The 19,642-nt window shown below is 36.4% G+C and overlaps 2 protein-coding genes across 5 annotated transcripts in view; one reads left to right on the top strand and one right to left on the bottom strand.

The window, feature by feature from the left end:
• LOC131687533 (glutamine-dependent NAD(+) synthetase) overlaps window positions 1-19,642 on the top strand; it is a 123,456-nt gene that overhangs the window by 38,163 nt on the left and 65,651 nt on the right. Inside the window, exon 2 of one of the 2 annotated variants that reach the window (XM_058971633.1) lies at window positions 3,675-3,690. The exons of the other annotated variant lie outside the window; for it this stretch is intronic. The gene's annotated coding sequence lies outside the window, so the exon portion shown is untranslated. The remainder of the gene's footprint in view (window positions 1-3,674; window positions 3,691-19,642) is intronic. 2 annotated transcript variants of the gene reach the window in all.
• LOC131687507 (cytosolic carboxypeptidase 2) overlaps window positions 1-19,642 on the bottom strand; it is an 81,570-nt gene that overhangs the window by 37,912 nt on the left and 24,016 nt on the right. For all 3 annotated transcript variants that reach the window (XM_058971604.1, XM_058971600.1, XM_058971611.1), the window contains exon 2: window positions 3,344-3,525. In XM_058971604.1, the coding sequence (XP_058827587.1) occupies window positions 3,344-3,525 (182 nt within the window). The remainder of the gene's footprint in view (window positions 1-3,343; window positions 3,526-19,642) is intronic.

Genomic DNA, 19,642 nt, shown 5'->3' with positions numbered 1-19,642 from the left:
CAAATGTGCACACGGAAACTCAGACGAACCCATACACATTTCATTTTCAGCATCTATCATGTCGATAGCGGTTTGGTTGCGCGTTGCTAGTTTTTCAAGGCGAATAATTTGGTCCATCTGGTATGGAACGCATGTAACACAGAAGTACATTTCCTCTGCCCAGAGTAGCTTAAAAAAACTGGTACGGATAAAAAAGATCTTCAGGGTCAATTTGATGTTTGGTCTTCTAAGGTTTAATGACCCCGTCAAACATTTTTTTAAGAAGTACAAGCTTTTTTCCGTTGAATACTAAAATTGCGTTTAAGAAAAACGATCTTCAATCTACAGTTTTGTATTGTTCTGTAATTGTACGCATTTAACGCAGTTCCATTAGTCTATCGACCATCAGACAGGTTAAGGGACGTACGAACGTCACTCCACTTGGAAATAATATTCTGATTCGCGAAAGTTTCCAGCGGACCTTGAGCCGACAGCATTTGGCAAGAAAGCTCTGGTCTGGCAAGCTATTTGTAGCTGCGGTAAAATTTTGCAACTACTTCGACAAACAGCGAATTATACATTAATGAATGTTTAAGAAAACGACTTCTACCCAAAATTCCACAAGGATCATGTTGTCTTCTGGTCAGATCTTCGGTGATTACGCGAAATCAATGGTAGAATGATATACCACCAAAATGTAACCTATGCCCAGTCTTCCCAAATGAACATCGTACACAATGTTCACTCTGGTTCTGTGTTCACGTTAAATCCATACTTAGTGTGCAAACTCTAACATATAGATTCATGGCACCAGTTTCCTCTTTCTCACTCTCATCATCACTAGCGTTGACTCTTTTTGCCTTGTGCGAATCGTACTCGTGTACGCACCCGGTGTACGTACACGGATGTTTGAACTAGAGTTTGCACATCGTTCGCTTAGGTTCGATGTTCAAGGCGAACCTGTACATCGAGACAAAGCATGTTTGAGGGTGGACGCGCGCACGAAATTTTGAACACAGGTACAAACTTGTCGAGGTTCATGGGAAGTCTGCTTATGCCCACAAATTTATCCAATTGGAGAATTTTGGGCACTGGCGGAAACACACCTCTGTAAAAGAGTCCATTCGGCAGTTTTATTAGATTAGAAGAAAATGTTAAAACTGTGCTAAATCTATAGAAATTGTTCGCAAGAAGCTACCTCCACTAGTATACAATCGCTAGATAGCAAATATTGAGAACACTGATCTGTTGAGTATATCCAATAAAAATTCAATCACAAATACTTGTGTAATACTTTCACTGAAAAATGGGTAAATTTCTACATTCTGAGACAGTCTTTATGAAACATAATTAAATGTATTTTTTTTAAATTACAATCTTAGTAATCTTAACACATTACTTCCAGATTGCGCCATGTTTGTTTACTGTTCGCTCGATTGGAACCGTAGTTTTCGGTTTTATTGGAACGTTAGACTGGATTGAACCACGAATTGAACCAACGATATAGAAATGCAGGAATTTGAAGGCAGATAAAAAACTACGTATTACAGAAAAACGACACGCTACAGTAGGCTGGCCGTGTAGCGCAAAGACCAGACCCAACCAGAGTTATTGTTCAACAAAAAACCTAGAAGAGATCGTCAACTTGTTGACTGTTACAATCGAGGATGATGCGGCTGCGTTTTGCGACACTGGGGAGAGCTGGTTCAAGTTTAAGCAATCTGGAAATTTTCATTACATTTGGTCATGATTCTGAATACCCGAATTATTCGGCCACAATGATGATGATTGATATTAGTACAAAGTGCCGAAGACACCTCACCGTAACAAGCAAAATACTAACTCGTGCAAAAAAAAACTTAATGCGCAATGTCTTTCCATCCCATGTTACATTGCTAAGGAGGACGGACCTAACAGGTGAAATTCCATTAATTGCCTAAAACTAGCGATTCCAGAATATACCCGTAAAAAAAAACTGACGAAATTCGCAAAAGTAAATTATAGTCCGGCAAGCAATGTGTACTTGTAGCCAAATATGCTCACCTTTCTTCACGTCCGATACTATCAACAAGCTCGTATAGAAGAGGAATTGTGTTCAGAAACGACCCCTGCCTTTCACGAAGTTTGCCCAAAGCCAAACATTGATCTGGTCTAATTTGACATCATACTAAACTATGCCCGACAAGTCTTGGACTGGTACGAAGCCTACGATCCCCACTACCAAAGGACGTGAACCCTTCAAACACACATTTCACCTTACTGTTTAGGTGACTATGAAAGCAGCACTCCGAACGGTTAAAAGAAATAAGTTAAACATTAATTAACGAAGATATTATTCAAAGTGGCTAAACACGTCGGAATCTAAAAATGTCAAAGCATGTCGGAATGTGCAAATGTCGAAACAAAACCATATAGTAGTCCATTATTCATTCCCAGAATATTCTAAAGCAATCGAAGCTCAGGCGCATATTTCAGTATCAATCGGTACAATTCGATTCGTTCTTATACCAAAATGTCATTAAAATCTATTTTAATGCATATCAAATACCGAAGTGTCATTCGAGTAACTAATGACTTGCAAAGGAATGCATGGAAGTTATGCTCGGTTGCAATTTCGTTTTTCCCGTTAATAAACAAAAATGCTGGAATAGGGAATTTCACGACACCCTAATTTATAGTCCGCTGGGCCGGATGCCAAGAACAGCTGGACAGCCCCCGTTCCTCCTTGTGCGACGAATTCGCTAATGACCAGCTGCGCTGCTCCGTGTGAAATAAATGCCAAAAGCTAGTCCTATCTTCGCTTCTCCCGTATGCCAACCAACACTTGTAGTGCTTAATGTTTGATGTTTCCATCAGTCAGGAAACGCGAACATTCAAGTAGATGTACCGCTGCTGGCAGGTGAGGAGAGGACGGGTACCCGGTGTGTGCGGTAAGCGTACATCGACGGGGTAAATCTCTGCACACGAGACCGGCCGGATTTGGCTAATCAAAACAAACAGCCGCAAAGCGGCTAAAATATCGAGAAGAAGAAGAATAGACAGCGGACGCCACCACACCACGTTTTAACTTCCAACTCGTTAGGAACCACGAAGCCAAAATGCGAGATGATCTACGGCGTGGTTTATGGTGGTGGTTGTGTGTGTGCATCGGTTTCGGTCAGCCGGCTTTTTGTGTAAACAGAAGTTGTTTGGTGGCGGTGGCGCTAAATGTTTCCTTTTTGGCTCACAAACAGAAGGCGGTGGGCGTGTTTTAGCACAACCGCTTATTTGCGAAGAAAACACTGACTTGCCGCTGTCACGAATAATGGAATTGACTGTGAAAAATGGTGTATCGGTCTATTTTCGGTCTACCGTTTAATAATACCTGACATTCGATCGGCCATCTGGGGGCTTGCTGGGAGCAGTCATAGTCCCGTTCCTTAGGCAGTGCGAAGAGCTCCCGCGGTTCCTTGAGGCGAGCTATCGGGCGGAGCGTCTTCGAGTCGGTGTTGACCTCCAGCTGGTTGGTTTTCAAACTGTTGGACAGGAAGCTTCCGAGGTAACCGGCTGGGGGGAAGAAAAAGAGAGAAGAGATGTTAGAAATATAGTACACAGGTGGTCGTTACTGGTACACAACGCAGCTAATGATACTGAGAAAATAAATATGTTTTTAAATTAAATTCAATTATTAATAGCTTTTTTCTTTCTCTTTGCAGATAACTTCAATTAAAGGTATGTTGTTTGTGAATCTGATGTCAACATGAGAAAATCGAAGCAATAAACAACCGAGCGTCTCCATCGAATAACCACATATTTATAGTGAAAGGAAGCTTTAATCATACTAGTCCTGAGGGTGTACTTTGCCGAAGGCAACACTATCTCGTACTGTGCGGGACACAAACAGCTTTTACCAATCTGAAACGGAACGAAAAACGGATGGTCCCAGTGAACCGTAAAGGGCGGATGCGAAAACGGTTCTCTCATTCTCTGGCTAGAAGGCATAAATCTTCACCGTGCTACCGAGACTAATGATGTACATTTTGAGTACAGTGCGCGTTATTCTCGCTATCACCCCCGCAATTATTTCCTACGGCCGGGAGGCCAAGACAGAAAAAAGAAACGACTTATTAATACTGGTGTCTTTTCGGTGCTAATTCCGCCACACGTTAAAACAAACTATTAGATACAGAAACGGCCAAGTTGGCATTCATTCACGGGGAATGGATTAAAGTCTGTATCCCTTCGTGTACGGCGAGGGCAATGATTCAACACCCGCCCGGTTTTAATTGGATCAATAAATAAAATTGCTGTCTCTATGCAAGCCTCCTTTAACCCCACGTGGTGGCGCAGTGATTAATCATCAAACAAAGGGAACGGAAGGGAACCATCGGAATGTGCGTTGAACGCGTTATTCTGCTCACGTGCCGTTCTGCTGCTATCGGCCGACAGGCTGGTTGCTTGGTTACGAGTAGGTATGTTTGTATAGTGTTCACACAAAACAATCTATTTTGGCGGATGCCTTTCCTCGTTTCTTTGGCTAAGCATCAAACATTGTCTCTCGTCATCGCGCAAGCAATTTATCAAATCTATGGGTGACTGCTTGTTGTGTCGGGCACGGTGGGAAAATTGGGTTCTGAGTTGACTTATTGTGATGCAATTTGGAGCAGAAAGTAGGTTAATTGTATGGAACGGGATCTAAACTTGTGCGTGCACCATCAATGATGTATGGACCTGCGTGTTTCTATAACACCGATGGCGGATATTGATACTGGGTGATACGCCTGCAAGTATGCGTTTGGCTCTCATGCCAAAAGACAGTTCGTTACCCGATATTCGTCAGTGACCCAGTGCTTCTGTGCTTGGCTAACCGAGACCACATCTCTCGGTACCAGCCAGTTGCATTAGGCGTTCACATATGTTGTGTGAACTGTTTGGATGTAGTGTCTAACTGGTGCCAATGTTGGTGTTAGTTTGGATACATTGTCTAACTGGTAGCAAGTTGATGCCTGTGACTGACGAGTGGAACACGAAACATTCAAATCCAACTTTTCTAAGTTAGGTTTTTTGCCCTCATGCGCAAATTGGTTTATCCAATTTGTTTTTCTTCTGAGAAAAAATGTTACGTAGCTTACGGATGTTACGTTCGCGACGGCACCTTGTTTATTTCGTCACAGTACATGGATATATCTTTGGTGGCACCAATAATTAGAGTTAAAAATAATCGAAACCCTTCTTGATGACTGAAAATGATATATTTGTGTATTCGTTGAAAAGATAATAATATAATTTATCATTATTAGTTTCATGAGGTATTCTTCAAGGCAAAACATTTCTTCTTGCAAGCGTATGTAAGCACTAATCAAAGCGTATGCTGAGCGTTTAGTCTGCTTTTTTCACTTGAGCAAATATTTATCGAAGTTTATACAGCATGTTGGTAGAATTTAGCCAGCTGAGGTATTCCACGAAGTACTGTCAGAAAATATTAAAAATCGTGACCGACCATCTTGGATTCCTATGAAACTTTGCACGTTTCTCCGGCATAGAAGATTAAACATTTTCCACTATCAGTAAAATTATTTTGACTCAGAAGTAATTTTTTAAAAGTACGTAAACATTTCTCCGTGCATTAATTTCATTTTTTTTTGTTTGATTACCTTATTTTGTACAGCAAAACTTTCCGAGAACGAGTTTCAGGGAATAAATATTTATGCTCGAAAAAAATATACACTGAAAAAAATGTCATTTTCTAGTCTAGATAAGCTCAGGGAAAACTTTTTATTAAAAACTTCTCCATGATCCAAATACACTGAAAAATTTTCTTTTACATCTTTAGAACGAAAAACATTTAATTTTTGACATTTTGACGCGAATAACTTTTAAAAAGGGTATAATCACACGAATTAACTGTTTTTGTTGGAACAAAATTCCAAATATCTCGAAAATTATCGCATTTTGGAAGATTTTTGTTAAATGAATTTTGACTTAAAATGATACTTAGAATTACATTCTGTAATAAAATCACAGTTTTATATGTCAATTAGTATGAAATTTAAAAACATGTAAAAAGTTATTGCTAAGAAAACTTTTTTACCGATAAGTTCTCCATCATACAGTCACATGCAAAATGTTTCTTTTCTCTTTAGCTTTTCGTTGACAAAATATAAAAATTAGCAAAACTGGGTTTTTTTTGCAATTTAAATTTTTAATACAAATTTTTGTTTTTGTAAAAAAATGGCACATTTTTTTCAGTGTATATTTTTTCGTACATAAATATTTATTCCCTGAAACTCGTTTCCAGAAAGTTTTGCTGTATAAAATACAGTAATCGAACAAAAAAAATTGAAATTAGTGAACGTAGAAATGTTCACACCCTTATGAAAAATTACTCTTGTATCAAAATATTGCAATTATCAGAGAAAAACATGGAGATTCATAAACCGAACACTTGTTACACTTAATTGTACATCTACCTCAAATTGCGCAGTTGTGTACAAACAAAATGTTGTACAAACAGGATTTTACGGAAATACGTTGCCAACCTGTTTGGACGACTCAGCACAAAAGAAATTCTTCAAGTGTTCAAAGACAACCCGATCTCGCTTGCAACTATTGTCAATGCTTTTGAAGGATTGTCGTGATGGCCAAAAACAGGAAAATATAAAGGACAAAGGTCGTCCAACAGAATTAACTTACAGAATAAAAAAACGCGCTGTCAAAGTTGGACAATCGCGTGAATTAGCAGTAAAATTTTGGTTTTCAAGCTCAACTACTCATTGTATTCTGAAGCAAAAAAAGCGGCATAATTTATTAAAAACATTACCGAGCACCAAAATATGCCGCCAAACAACTCAAAAAAAATGCCGACTTGCTACCGTACACTTCACCGTAAACACTTTGCGAATGGAAAGCAACTTAACACTTTTGCACAAAATTTGGTTAAAGCTATGGCTATTATACTAAAACAACATTGAAAGCACCACCAGACGATGCTAAATATGCCAGCCAATCGAAATTGGAGCTGAAGGTGTTTCAGTGCATCTGATCTGTCCAAATAAATCTAACGAATCCGATGCAGGTGTTTATATCATTAAATACTTGCATCAATTGAAACAATTTATCGAAAAGTATGACACTGCTAAAGAAATCGTGTTCTGATCGTAACTCTCAAGTTGTTATTATGCGAAAAACATGTTTTTATCCATCTAGTGGTGCAATTGTGCCTTTCTCATTTCTCCAAGCTATGATTCCATGGCTGCTTACGTTCAATAAAATTGTGGAAATGTTTATTAAGTTCTTAGTACACAATTTTTTTCGGCTTCAAAAATACAAATACCGATGATTCCCATGCTAAAGAGTGACAAGTCTGCCTTTGCCGTGAGACATGTTGGTAGACTTGAGTGATTCGTAATAACACTGCCTAAGCTCGACTCCTGCCAGCAGAAGACAAAAGATTAGTTTGTGGGATATTAAACCTGTTTCTAATGACTTTGCCACTTCTACTTTTCCGATCTGTATATTTCACATCCTTGCTCCCACTTGATTACAATGGCTCTAAAACTTTCATAACTTCCCTACTTAGTAATCTCTAACTAATTGAATGTCGTTTGAAATTAGGATTTAAGTTTAGGAAGATTCCGCAGTAGCTAAAATCGTGTTTAATGTCAGAATTCAGAACATAAAAAATCTGCTTGCACCTTGCCCCCTTTTGCAGATCGATCGATAGAACTATTCGTCCCTGTTGTGCAATTAAATCCAGAACCGTAACGCCGAATGATCGTCTTCCGGCCCGAATGGAGCCCATTAACTGAGCCCTAGTGCCACAATATTCGGCACACGTCCAGACAACATGCTTGATGTCATGGTAACCGTCAATAAAAGCGTAGAAACCGCACTTCACAAAATCAATACGCCGAAGATGAATGCAGACCGGAGAGACTTTTTGACTGAATCGAATATCCTGCGGTTAGAACATTCCACGCTTTCGTTTGTATTGTTTCGGTTGTGCATACGTTGACCGAACCTCAAAGAGTACACATCGATGTTTCTCTCGTTAACCCTTCGATGAACCAATGCCAGTAACCACGTTTCTTGGATTTCATTAAACTCTCCACTTGCGTTTCTCTTTAGCATTTCTGCACAAAAGTTATCCCTCAAGAGAACGCTTCAGTTTCTTCCCACGCTGTTTGTACGCGGGTCATACCGAGAGTTCATATAAATTCTCCCCGCAATAGAGACATTTTTCATTATTCCCTCTGCAATGATCATCCCAATGAATCCTTGCGTACTTTCTGTACAACTACAATGGGTGGCTGCGTTACCTAATTGCATGCATTTAGTATAAATGATTATCCGGGCAACAGGCAGACGAACCATGTCGAAGAGGCAAAACATACCCGGCGACCGATACAAGTCTGACTGCTCATACGTCATGTGCGAGTAATCTTAGAAACAATCGCTTGAAATTCAAAGTCTTTGCTGGTTCGAGCAGGGGACCTTTGAAACAATCGATTCCGTACTTCAGCAAATCCACACATGACCAACTCGAATCGAAGACGACGCCTTGCATCTTTACTTTATGGCCGGGTAGGTAGACACGATACTCTCCCGTAACGATCCTGTCTACATTCAAGTCTTCTATTTTAAAAAAATAGTAGGTTACTCTTTTCGCTAAAGTTGTTGACCACATTTTGAACTAAATTTTTATTGCATTGCTGTATCAATTTCAGAGAAATAGCAAGCTAAATGAGTAGAGATGCCACAAATAGATTATGCCACACTAATTTCCATACTAGTTGCGATGCGCATTGTATGAAAATGGGAGCACTTATATATACTGCTGTAGATTTTTCGAGCTATAAGTTCGGTTTTTTTGCTTTAAAAAAGACTAGTATTCTGACCGCAACTGCAGATACCTTGCTAAATACTATAATTTTATACACATTGGTTATCAAAACTATAAACACGTTACTACATAGACTTGCGTATTATACATGCAAACAAATAAAAGTGAACACAAATGAGCAAAAAAACCAGTCCCCAAAACAGAATCTTTCAAAGATAAAAGAAACAGGGTTCAGGTCTAGTAACCTCCCCATAAATCCCCCAGTAATCTGAAAAGGAAATTAGCTACAAACTCGCACATTAAGGGTCGTAACATAGCAGAAATTTTTTCTGGCACGACAAAAGTTGTGGAAAAGCATACGTCGAGCTTCTACATTCGGTAGCACACCGAACGAGCGAGGAACTGGCTTAAATTGGAAAGAGATAATTGAGAGAATTTGTCCAGTGAGAATCAATGGCCCTTCTCCAACTACTGTAACATCAACGTGCAACCACGGCATACACTCTGGACAACTTTCAGCTAGATTAATTTAATGTCGAATGGAACAGCTCATGTTTCAAAGAAGGAACAATAATATTTTTTGAGATTTTTATTAAAAACCATTGAGTCATCTGATAACCACTAGAACACGTCGTGCTACGAAAAGGTCCCCATCGATGCCGTTAACCGCTATGGTGCCACTATTTTAGAAGATGAAAAATGGAGTCAAAGTAGTACTTTGCTCTCGGAGATTATTTAGCTAAAGTTTTTTGATATAGTGGAATAGAGCCATTCCGCCATACGATCTATGCCTTATGCCCCAACACCTCAAACAATGTAGCAATTTGAAGGGTTAAATTGTATCCAAGTGGTTTTGAAAACATTCCTGATATTCATCACATTCGGTCCCCATATCATTCATTGGTCCTCATTGGACAGGTTACGAAAACAAAAACAGCTTTCTGAAAACTTGATCTTGCCTGAAACTAATCCGGAGCATTTCCCGCCGTGTCCGCGTCCTGTGTGCCCAAATTTGTCACAAGCAATGAACACACTTTATTGACGCTACCCAGCAGTCACCGTTATAGTGATTGGCGGCGCGTGTGTCATCGGAACCGTGAAGCGACGCTAGCCGCACAAATCTTCATATTCGCCGCTTCCTTTCGTGACCCTTTAGCAGCCAAGAAACTCAACCGGCTATTTATATTCTGCGCTGTGTTTGTTAAATATGTCCCACAAACCCGCCCCCCCCCCCCCCCCCCCCATTCCTGTTCCCGGGTCTGCTGACTGAGGTGTTAAATATCGGAACCAGTAAACGTGAAAGATGAGAATGAAATATTGAAACACAAATAAAAATACACGACATGGCGGTTTAAAATTTGAATAGAAGAAAAAGTACGGCTGTCATACGGAGCTGCACACGGCCACGGTGCGCGCGTTGTTTTTGTTAGTTTCCTTTTGCTGCCGTATTCTACACTGTTCCAGAAAGAGACGCGGGAAATCTTATTAAATAATTAATGAATGTACTGTAATTTGAAAGCGGTCTGATTTTTATACAATTCGGGTTGAAAACCGAAATAAATAACAACTTTCAGGTAATTGAAATTTTAAAACGCTAATACCATGTTCACACTACAGAGTTAAAACATGTTATAATAAAATTAGCAACAAGAAAAATGTCATCAAGATAGCTTTAAACACGTTTTAACTCGTAGTGTGAATGTAGTATAAGATTGACAATTTTTATGTACCGAATTGGAAACGCTTCGAATGAATTCATTCATAGTTCTAGATAAGACAAGACTTGATGCAAAAAAGTAATTTAATATTAAGTAAATAGTTAAAAAAATAGGAGAAATTTGCGTTTAGACATCGTCGCATCAGTATCCGGCACTGACTTAGCACATAATAGACGCTAATCCAAAAACGGAAACACTTCTTGTGTTTACAACTAAACAAGTACTTACTAGTGCAGTCTAGCAAGTATAGAAGCTCTGCTTGATGACGGAAATCATAGTGAAACCAAACCTTTGCTTTTCGGTTAGAAAACCAATGACTAGCACTATACTATATTTTTTTCCTAAGGAGAAAACCATTTTGTACAGGAAGAGCAGCTTTGGTGAGTCGAAGAATCTGCGTTTCGACAGTTCGTCTCATCACTATTTGTGACTAGTTTAGCACTGACCTCTTAAGTACTAAGGTAGTGCCAGATACTGATGAAACGAAGTCGAAAAGAAAATTCCTCGACTTACTATAGTAATAAATTGTGCGCTTCACGCACCAAATGGTTTAAAATCAATTTTTCCCAAAGCTAGAAAATATAGTAAAGAAAAAACGGCTTGCATCGTTGTTTCTAGTGTACGAAATGTCCGTGGACAAAACTACACTAACGAAATATTGAACACTGGTACATATGTGTGGTTCACGCACAGAAATAAACCAAAAATAAAGCATTTTAGTTCAGTGCATTGCGTACAGTAGCAAAATGTCACTCATCGGAATCGGTCGTTGGAAGTTTGTTTGTAGGTTACAGTGTGTGTGAAAAGTGGAAAAACATAGCATTGGTAATTGTCGTACGTTTTTTTTAAATTGATATTTCACCGTGGTAATGGTCCTACATCAACGCTACCGAGTGAATTATGTCGCTACACACAATCGATGCAGGAATAAAACTACAATAAGAAGAAACAACTGAGCAGAAAGTCATTCGCGCATGCTCTTCTTCTTTACCATTCCACACAAACGCGTTGGACTAGTACAATCGCCACTGTCGTATGGAGATGTTCGCCTAAACTTGAACTTAAAACCGATGGAAAATTGCACCGAGTTGAGAATGGACTCAACTCGTTTGTTTTTTTACATTTAATGAGAGCGACACAAATGTCAGCCTTCATAACTCATGTTTTTGTTGTTCGGTGCAAAAATGTCACGTCCAAATTTAAACTCGAACCACTGACTGATAATGTACCGCCAGTACCAGTTAGCGAAAACCGGTGAATGTTATTTGGCGATTTTTGATTATTTAAAAGGGCTCTATTCGTAATAGTAATGAAGCTGATCCAGTAGTTGAAATTTTAAAAAGAAAGCACTTTTTAATTAAGTACCATTCATTAACTCATTATTTACGTAACGTCCCACGTATGTCCCAAAAGTAACATTTGGTGAGTTTATACAAAATGGTCCAAAATACCAAAAGGTCGAATGGAACATATCAAGGGCAAAGTAACACGTGCCAGCTCTAGCTATGATCAGACAGCACAGGAAACCTTACTCAGATACCGCTGAGGAAAACTTCTCTACGAAAATCAACACAATACAATACTATATAATCTGAATCAAAAACGGTTGCCAAATTCCAGGCTATTTGGGCAACTGAAAAAGCTGCATGCAGTGCCTCAAAATCAACAATGAGAAAACAAACACCAACGACCGTAGCTTTACACTGGTGGAACACAAGTGCAAAAATTTAGGCAGAATATCTGATCGCGATCGTCGAGGAGGTAGCATTTGCGATGACAACATAGACTTGTACGACAAAAGCGTGAAAAAAATAAATAAAAACCAAGATGTAGTTGGCAAGAACACAAATGTTTCCCCGTCACAGAGAGAGGGTCTGCTCGTACGATATACGATTTTTTTTTAATTTTTATTCTTTACATCTTGTTGATGTATAATAAGACCCGCGTTCCGTTTCGAATCTAACAAATGGTCGAAAATATCTAAAAGTCTAATATAACTGAAATTCGAATGCGACAAACGGTTGGGTGTATCAGAAGGACGAATGTACCTGAACAAATGTTTACGAATCGTTCATGTCATAATAAAGGTTACTACTAAATAAAGAATTAGTTAAAATGAAATTGTCACTAAATTTTCAACATAAACAAAGTAATAGCAGAAACGTCAATCCTTGTCTATAATGCAGCTCTTGTTATAAAGAAGGATATTTCTAAACAGAAATGGAGTTAGCATTCAATCTTTGCGAATGTTTAATGTTGTTTTATTATGCAAAAATAAAATAAAAGAAGAAAAAACAATTAATGGAGAATACGGAAAACACAGCAATTGAGGAAATCGCTCACCCAATGCTGGTTGCAAATAGAAACACAATGTCATAAAAACAATATTCAATATAATCTCGTTGTATTCTTTTCGTTTGCTTGGTGTCACTATTTTCTTGCTACGGAGAAACCCAACCTAGAGGTCGTGTGGGATCTGGCGGCAGAATCCAAGAATTGATCCACTGGGTTCCTGCTTCCATGTCTTGAGAAGCGAGAAAAACAGGACTCTTTGCTCCATTTCTTTTTTCCATCATATTTTTTGTAAATTAATTTTTATCTATTCGTGATATACCTGCTTGCTTCTCTTTCTAGTAGTTAAAGTAAGTAAAAAGTACGCGCGCATGAGCTTGGTAATATTTCCGACATATAAAATAAGATTTCAGGTAATGTGTATTTTGGGCCGCTCAAAATTATTTCATATTCTTGTTGCGAAAAGAATCTATGGTTGGTTTTAATTGTAGCCTCAGGTTGTTTATTACACGGTGATTTTGTACTTTTCAAGAGACCTAGTATAGGTTGTAGACCTCATCAAATGCAACACAAACAATGTATGAAAAATGTTGTATACCCTCAAAATCTCGATTTATATAAAAAAACGATTTTTCGGAACTTTCGGTCCTAAAGTTTTTTTACGAGTAAATTTTCAACCAATTGTAAATTTTCTGATTGTTTTAGAAAGAAGTAGAAATGATCTTTCCAACGATATGCTACGTTATGTTCTTTTGTTAAAAGTACTATGCGGTTTTGGGACAACAATATGAAAGCTACCATTATTTCACTATTTTTTCATTAAAAATATAAAAATTGCTCAACATTTTTATTAAGAAACGTAATTGTTTTAATAAAAATGTCGGGAAGAAAACATAAAAAGAACAGGGACAGTGTTAAACAGACATTCTTATGGTGTATCTCGCTGAAGCCTAAGATCCATAGCCTAAGTTATATGCTGTCAGGTGGAGGATTTCTTATTGAAACATTGTTTTTTCTCACTAGCACTAATTTGGGGTAGTACTTATGATAGGCATGTTTCTGAGAATAAGAGAGGGGAGACATTTGGCAATTGAATATTGGGAAACCTGCTACTGAGAGCTGTCAACATTCGATACTCGACCAAATAATGTGCTCGATGTCGTGATAGCAGTTGCCCCAGACGCTGAGACATTATAATTATTTTAATATAACTTTTTATTTTATTAACTATGTTTATGTTGAAAACAATCCTGTCATTTATTCCATTCATTCATTTTAATTCATTATATTCATTCTATGCATTCTATTAAATTAGTTTCTTTTGTTAATTTAATTTTATTGGTTTCTTTTCTGTATTATTCAGTTTAGTCATTTTATTCATTATACTGAATTTATTCATTCTTTATTCTGTTCACATGATTTATTCATGTCCATTTTATTCCCTTCATTCATTTTATAAATTTCATTTATTTTATCGAATTTAGCTTATCATAATCGCATCATGATTTAACCTATTTGAAATCTTTATGTGCTTTATCAATTATATTAAGTCTATTCTTATTATTCATTTTGTTTCATTCATCCTTTTTATTTATTTGTTACCTTTTATATTTCCATTTGTTTTATTAATTTTATTTGTTTGATTAATTTTATTTAATTAGTCCATTAGCGGAACCCCTAATCGGGTCTGATGAAACTAATACTTTTGGTATAAGTTTCGAAAATTCAATGGTCACTTTGGCATCCTAACGGCGATGAATCAGTGGTGGATTTTTCGTAACTTTAATTTCGCTGTAATTTTTTTTTTCTTTTGTTTATTTTACATGGCTCAATGCATTGGAAAAATTGAGCCTTGGATTTTATATGTTTATAATATGCTGTAATATTTAAATCGACACATCAGAAAAATTTGATTTGCATAACTGGTATCTGTGGCAGAACGATGTTTAGCTACTGCCCTGGGCGAGATGAGAAGGTAGACTGTGGTTACATTTACTATGTTAATTATGAGCATTAAATACATTATTTTAGATAACCTGGCCGCAGTTCGCTAACGATTCATTTGTCTCCAACAGTTGTTACAATTACTTACACAATTTGAAGCGCTAAATTCAAACAATGGAAAGCAAGTTTCATGAAATTTGAAACAAAAAAAACTTCGCTACAGTAAAATTAACACAACGTGCCGTGTTTAATTAACAGACCTGATAAAATAATACAAACTTCGTTACTCAATTTGTTGAATTATACTTTTATTTCATTCCCGTGGGCTTCGCATAAGTGTCCCAAGTTACGGGTGCAATAAATAAAGTTTGATATTACTGTTGCGTGGAATCGCAAGCTGAGCAAAATGCAAGCTAGGATAGCTACATACATACATGAAAAAAAAAAAATCATAATCTGATGATTAACGACTAACCTTTCAATATAGAGGTCACTTTTCATAAATTCGAAAAAATAAGAACTAGTAGATTTTTAAAGCTTAACTTCCATTTTACTAAATGATATTCCACGATTTTGGCACTAATCAGTCGGAAAAAATGTTCACCAGAGTTGAATTAAATTTCGAAATATGTATAAAGTATATAAATTTCACAAAATCTGATTTTCAGAAAATCTTACGAAAACAACACAAAAAAATGAAAATTTTCATCATATCTCGGGCAGAGCCATCAATATGAAGCAAATAAAAGGATTTTCACTATTAGAGTAGTAGGAATTGATCTTTAACAACGTTTCGGTTTTTTGGTAGAGACTGTTTCATGTTGCCTGTTCTTGTAGGAAAACTGTGTTTCTTTTTAGTGATGTTTGACCGGGTCTCAAAAATTTAGAATAAAATTTTTAGTTAAAATTTTTATGGCATATGATGTATAATATAATAAAGAATATTTAAAAAATATTTTTTGCTCTAGCATACTCCACAGTGGCCACTTGACTCAAAATTAATATTTTTCCAAAAATCTGTGAACAAAAAAGTATCTTTTACTATAAATAATAAAGCCCCTCAATAATGCGGAAACATACAGCGGAACAGAAACGAAAAAAACAGCAAGAGTATATAATGGTAACACTGGAAGGTTCATTGGTTACATACAAATAAATTTCAGGACTTAATGAAATTATGTTCCTCCAATTCATTTAATTCGTTTATTTATTTATTTTTATTCATATTGAAATTTTACTATTTTTAAGTATTTAGTTCATGCATTTTAATCATTACATCAGATTCAATTTTTTCATTCCATCAATTTTATTCATTTTACTCATTCGTTCATTATTCTTTTGATTCCTTTTCTTTAGTTTACTCATTTTATGCATTTAATTTATTTATTAATTTGAACAAATTTATTTTATTTCCTGTTTCCATATTCCTTTTTTATTTTGATTATGATGGTTTCAACAATAGGATTATTCAATTCTTTTTTTGGGTTAGAAAAACCTCTTTAGCCCTATATGAGGGGTTAAGAATCGAACCTAGGTGCAGTGCGTAAAAGGCAATCGATTTACCACCTACCTGTTCCTGCCTCTTTTCATATTATTCATTACTACATTCAGTTATTTTTTTTATTCAATGTTTATTTATTTTAATAGTTGATTTAATTAGTTTATCAACATTATTCTTATTATTTATTTTGTTTATTTCAATACATTTATTTATTTTATTATTATTTGTTATCCTTATTTAATTGTTTTGAATTAGTTTAGTTTGTTTTCATTTTCTTCGTTGCATTCACTTTCAGCATTTTTTTTAAATTTAGTTCATTTTATTCGTTTTGTGCATTCGTTTCATTTATTTCATTTATTTTAATTGCTTTATATTTTTTTAAATCAATTTATTACAATTCAAATTTCTTATTTTATGATTCATATTTATAGTTTTATAAATTTACTTCGCTTTACTAATTTTATAAACATAATGTATTGATTCTATTAATTTATTTACTTTATTCATTTACCTCTTTTACTAATTGTGTTGTTTTATTCATTTGAAAATTTTATTCATTTCATGCTTTTCAGTGATTATTTACATTTTGTGAATTTCTATTTTTACGCAGTGTTCATTTTATTTGCTTCAATAATTATAGCATTTTTATTTCTTTTTATTTTTATAATTAATGTAATTCAGTTTTGTTGCGTTTTATGGATTCATTCAACTCAATTTATTATTTCTTTTATTTTGTTCGTTTTATCAATTTTGTTCATTGTATTCTTTTGATTCGTATTATTTATTTATTTTCTTTCTTATTTATTTGATTTATTCATTTTCGGATTTTTTTAATTTCGTTCGTTTTATTTCTTTCGAGGCTCTATTCGTACAGGCCTCGAAGCTGTGTTCATCCTATTTCTAATTTGGTACGTCAGTTCTGCAAACTCATTAATCAGCAAACAGAGATATGTATAAAAATGTCTCATCTCACTGTTAGGTGGATTAAATTGAAATTTGCATCATTTATATTATTTTTTATCATTCATACTTTGTATTCTATTCAATTCATGCTCTCTAAAAATTTAATTCATAGGGGGCGGGCAAAGCGTAGTTTGTAAATAGATTGCCTTGTACGCAGCTCACCTGGGTTCGATTCCCAATCCCGTACATAGGGTTATAGAGATATTTCTAACCCGAAACAGAGACGAACGGCCCAAGGTTAAAACCTCTAAAAACGAAATAAAACCAAATTAATTCATTGCATCCGTTCAGTTAGTTTTATTCATCTAAACTAACATGATTTGAGATCCACAAAATAAATATTAAATCATGCTCACTAGCGCCGCCTATCATGTGAATTTTATATTAATCTTTTCATTTTCGGGTAACCCATCAGCTCCTCAAAAAATCTACCAAAAAGTCCGCGCAAAGTTGCGTTGTGCTTGATTTCTATTTCATACATTTTTGATTGAAAATATATTGTATGATATTTATCGTGCCACGATGGTCATGGTGACCATGAATTTTTCTACAAATTTTATATACACAGTTTTACTAGAAAATGATGTAAGATGAAATTTACCTGCATGAGAATTTTTTTTCCCTCACGCTAGATTGATTTCAATGTAACCTGTGTAGTTTTAAACAATCAAATGTTGAAGGATTAGTAAGGCTCACGGTTTACAGCAACGCTTAATACATGGGGTAAATAGATGCCAATGCCTGAATTTAAATGTAATTCCATGCCACGATAATTAAACTCGGTTCGGTTGAAAAGTTTTTCAGGCATCACGGCTGTCTTTTCGATTTTGTTTTAATTTTGAAACGACTTCCTATAAGTGCAACTGCACAGAGTGGACCCGTCTCGTCAAATTGATGTCAGGTAAATCCATTTATTTCGAGTGTCCTAGAACGGTCCTTCGTCAGTTTCATCTGTACAAACTTTGGTGAGATCACTATTCTCGATAGTAGTTTGTATATTTTAAAACAAAAATTAAATTAGATTAAACGAAAACATTGCTTCTGGACGAATCTGATGAAATATATTTTGTGGAGGTTGAGTGTAATTAAAAGTTGTTTTAGAAGAGCAAGCGTAATACTCCACACCGTCATTCAATAGCTTCAAACGGTGCGAATCGCTCCCGATCGAACTGACAAGAGCGATGAAAGCTGCTACTTCATGACGAACAAAAAGCTGTCTGTCCTCAGACTCTATCGGGGCAAAGTTCTTGATGATGCAAAAAGTAGCATGAACAGTTGAACCTCTTTCATGCAAATGAGTTCTAACGAGGGCGAAATAATGTATCATTAATGCATTCGATGTCGAAAACAGAAAGCGAGATACCACTGCAAATGGAACTTGTCTACCGACAGAAACGAACGAGCATCGCTTGGGTGCGCGAGAAAATGAGAAAGAGGGACAAAAATAAGTCAGTTTCCATTGAAATTTCCGATTCGGGAAGAGCGATTAAAAAAACACGAAAAAGCGATTAACTTTTCTGCATCCCACTAACGAACGGAACAATGTCGATGTCGCAAATTGTTTTGCCGCTTCACTGCTTGTATTGTAGCCGTTCCTAATTCAATTCGTTCGGTCATCGAGTAACACCTTTGGCGCTATCTCAGCAACACTAAAAAAAGGTATTACGAACCGTGCGTCTCCATCGAAAACATTTTCATGGAGTCGCTTGGTACTTTATCAAACGAATCGAAAACTGTTTCCCTTATCGACAATTTCATTGTACTAGCCAAAAAAACAAGAATGAATCTTTCACCCCATAACCATGATCTTGAAATTCCTACCACAACAAAACAAAATCGTGTTTGCGAAAAATCTCGTTTGTTTATTTATTTGCTCCTCTCTATTTCGCGGGTTGAGCCGCGACAAATGTTTGCGATCATCTCCTATCTTACACACAGCACACACCCGAACAGGTCGGTCTGATTTCAATTACATACCTTCCTACTGCACTCTCCTACTATAGTTCCCAGCTGCAACCGTCCGATAGGATTATGCAATATTATTTATTCCTGTTTCCCTGATCCTTCGTTACACAGATGATTTTTTTTGTTGCGGTTAATTATCAATTGCCCGCAGCCGCGTTTTACCTTCTCCCTTAACGGAGAGCACGATCAGCTGTTGCGGTTTCCCGATGCGAAAAATAAACACCACTGCACACTTGGGATGGGAGAAGAGTCACCGCGTCACCGGCATGCAATTTTACACGTCCCCAAAAAAAGCTTTCCGATATAGTTTTTCTTCAAGTTCAAATCACCGATTTGAACACGCTTGCGGCTCAGTTAAACGAAAATCAAAAAAAAAAAAACAACGCGTCTCTGGCGGTAGTCGATTAAATGATTCAATTGGGCGATCCCGGGTTTGCTTGTTATAGTATTAAAAAATTT

This window comes from Topomyia yanbarensis, chromosome 1 (assembly GCF_030247195.1).
Source record: "Topomyia yanbarensis strain Yona2022 chromosome 1, ASM3024719v1, whole genome shotgun sequence".
Lineage (NCBI taxonomy): Eukaryota > Metazoa > Arthropoda > Insecta > Diptera > Culicidae > Topomyia > Topomyia yanbarensis.
Note: the sequence above shows the minus strand (reverse complement) of the source record. Positions and strands in the feature narration are given on the sequence as shown.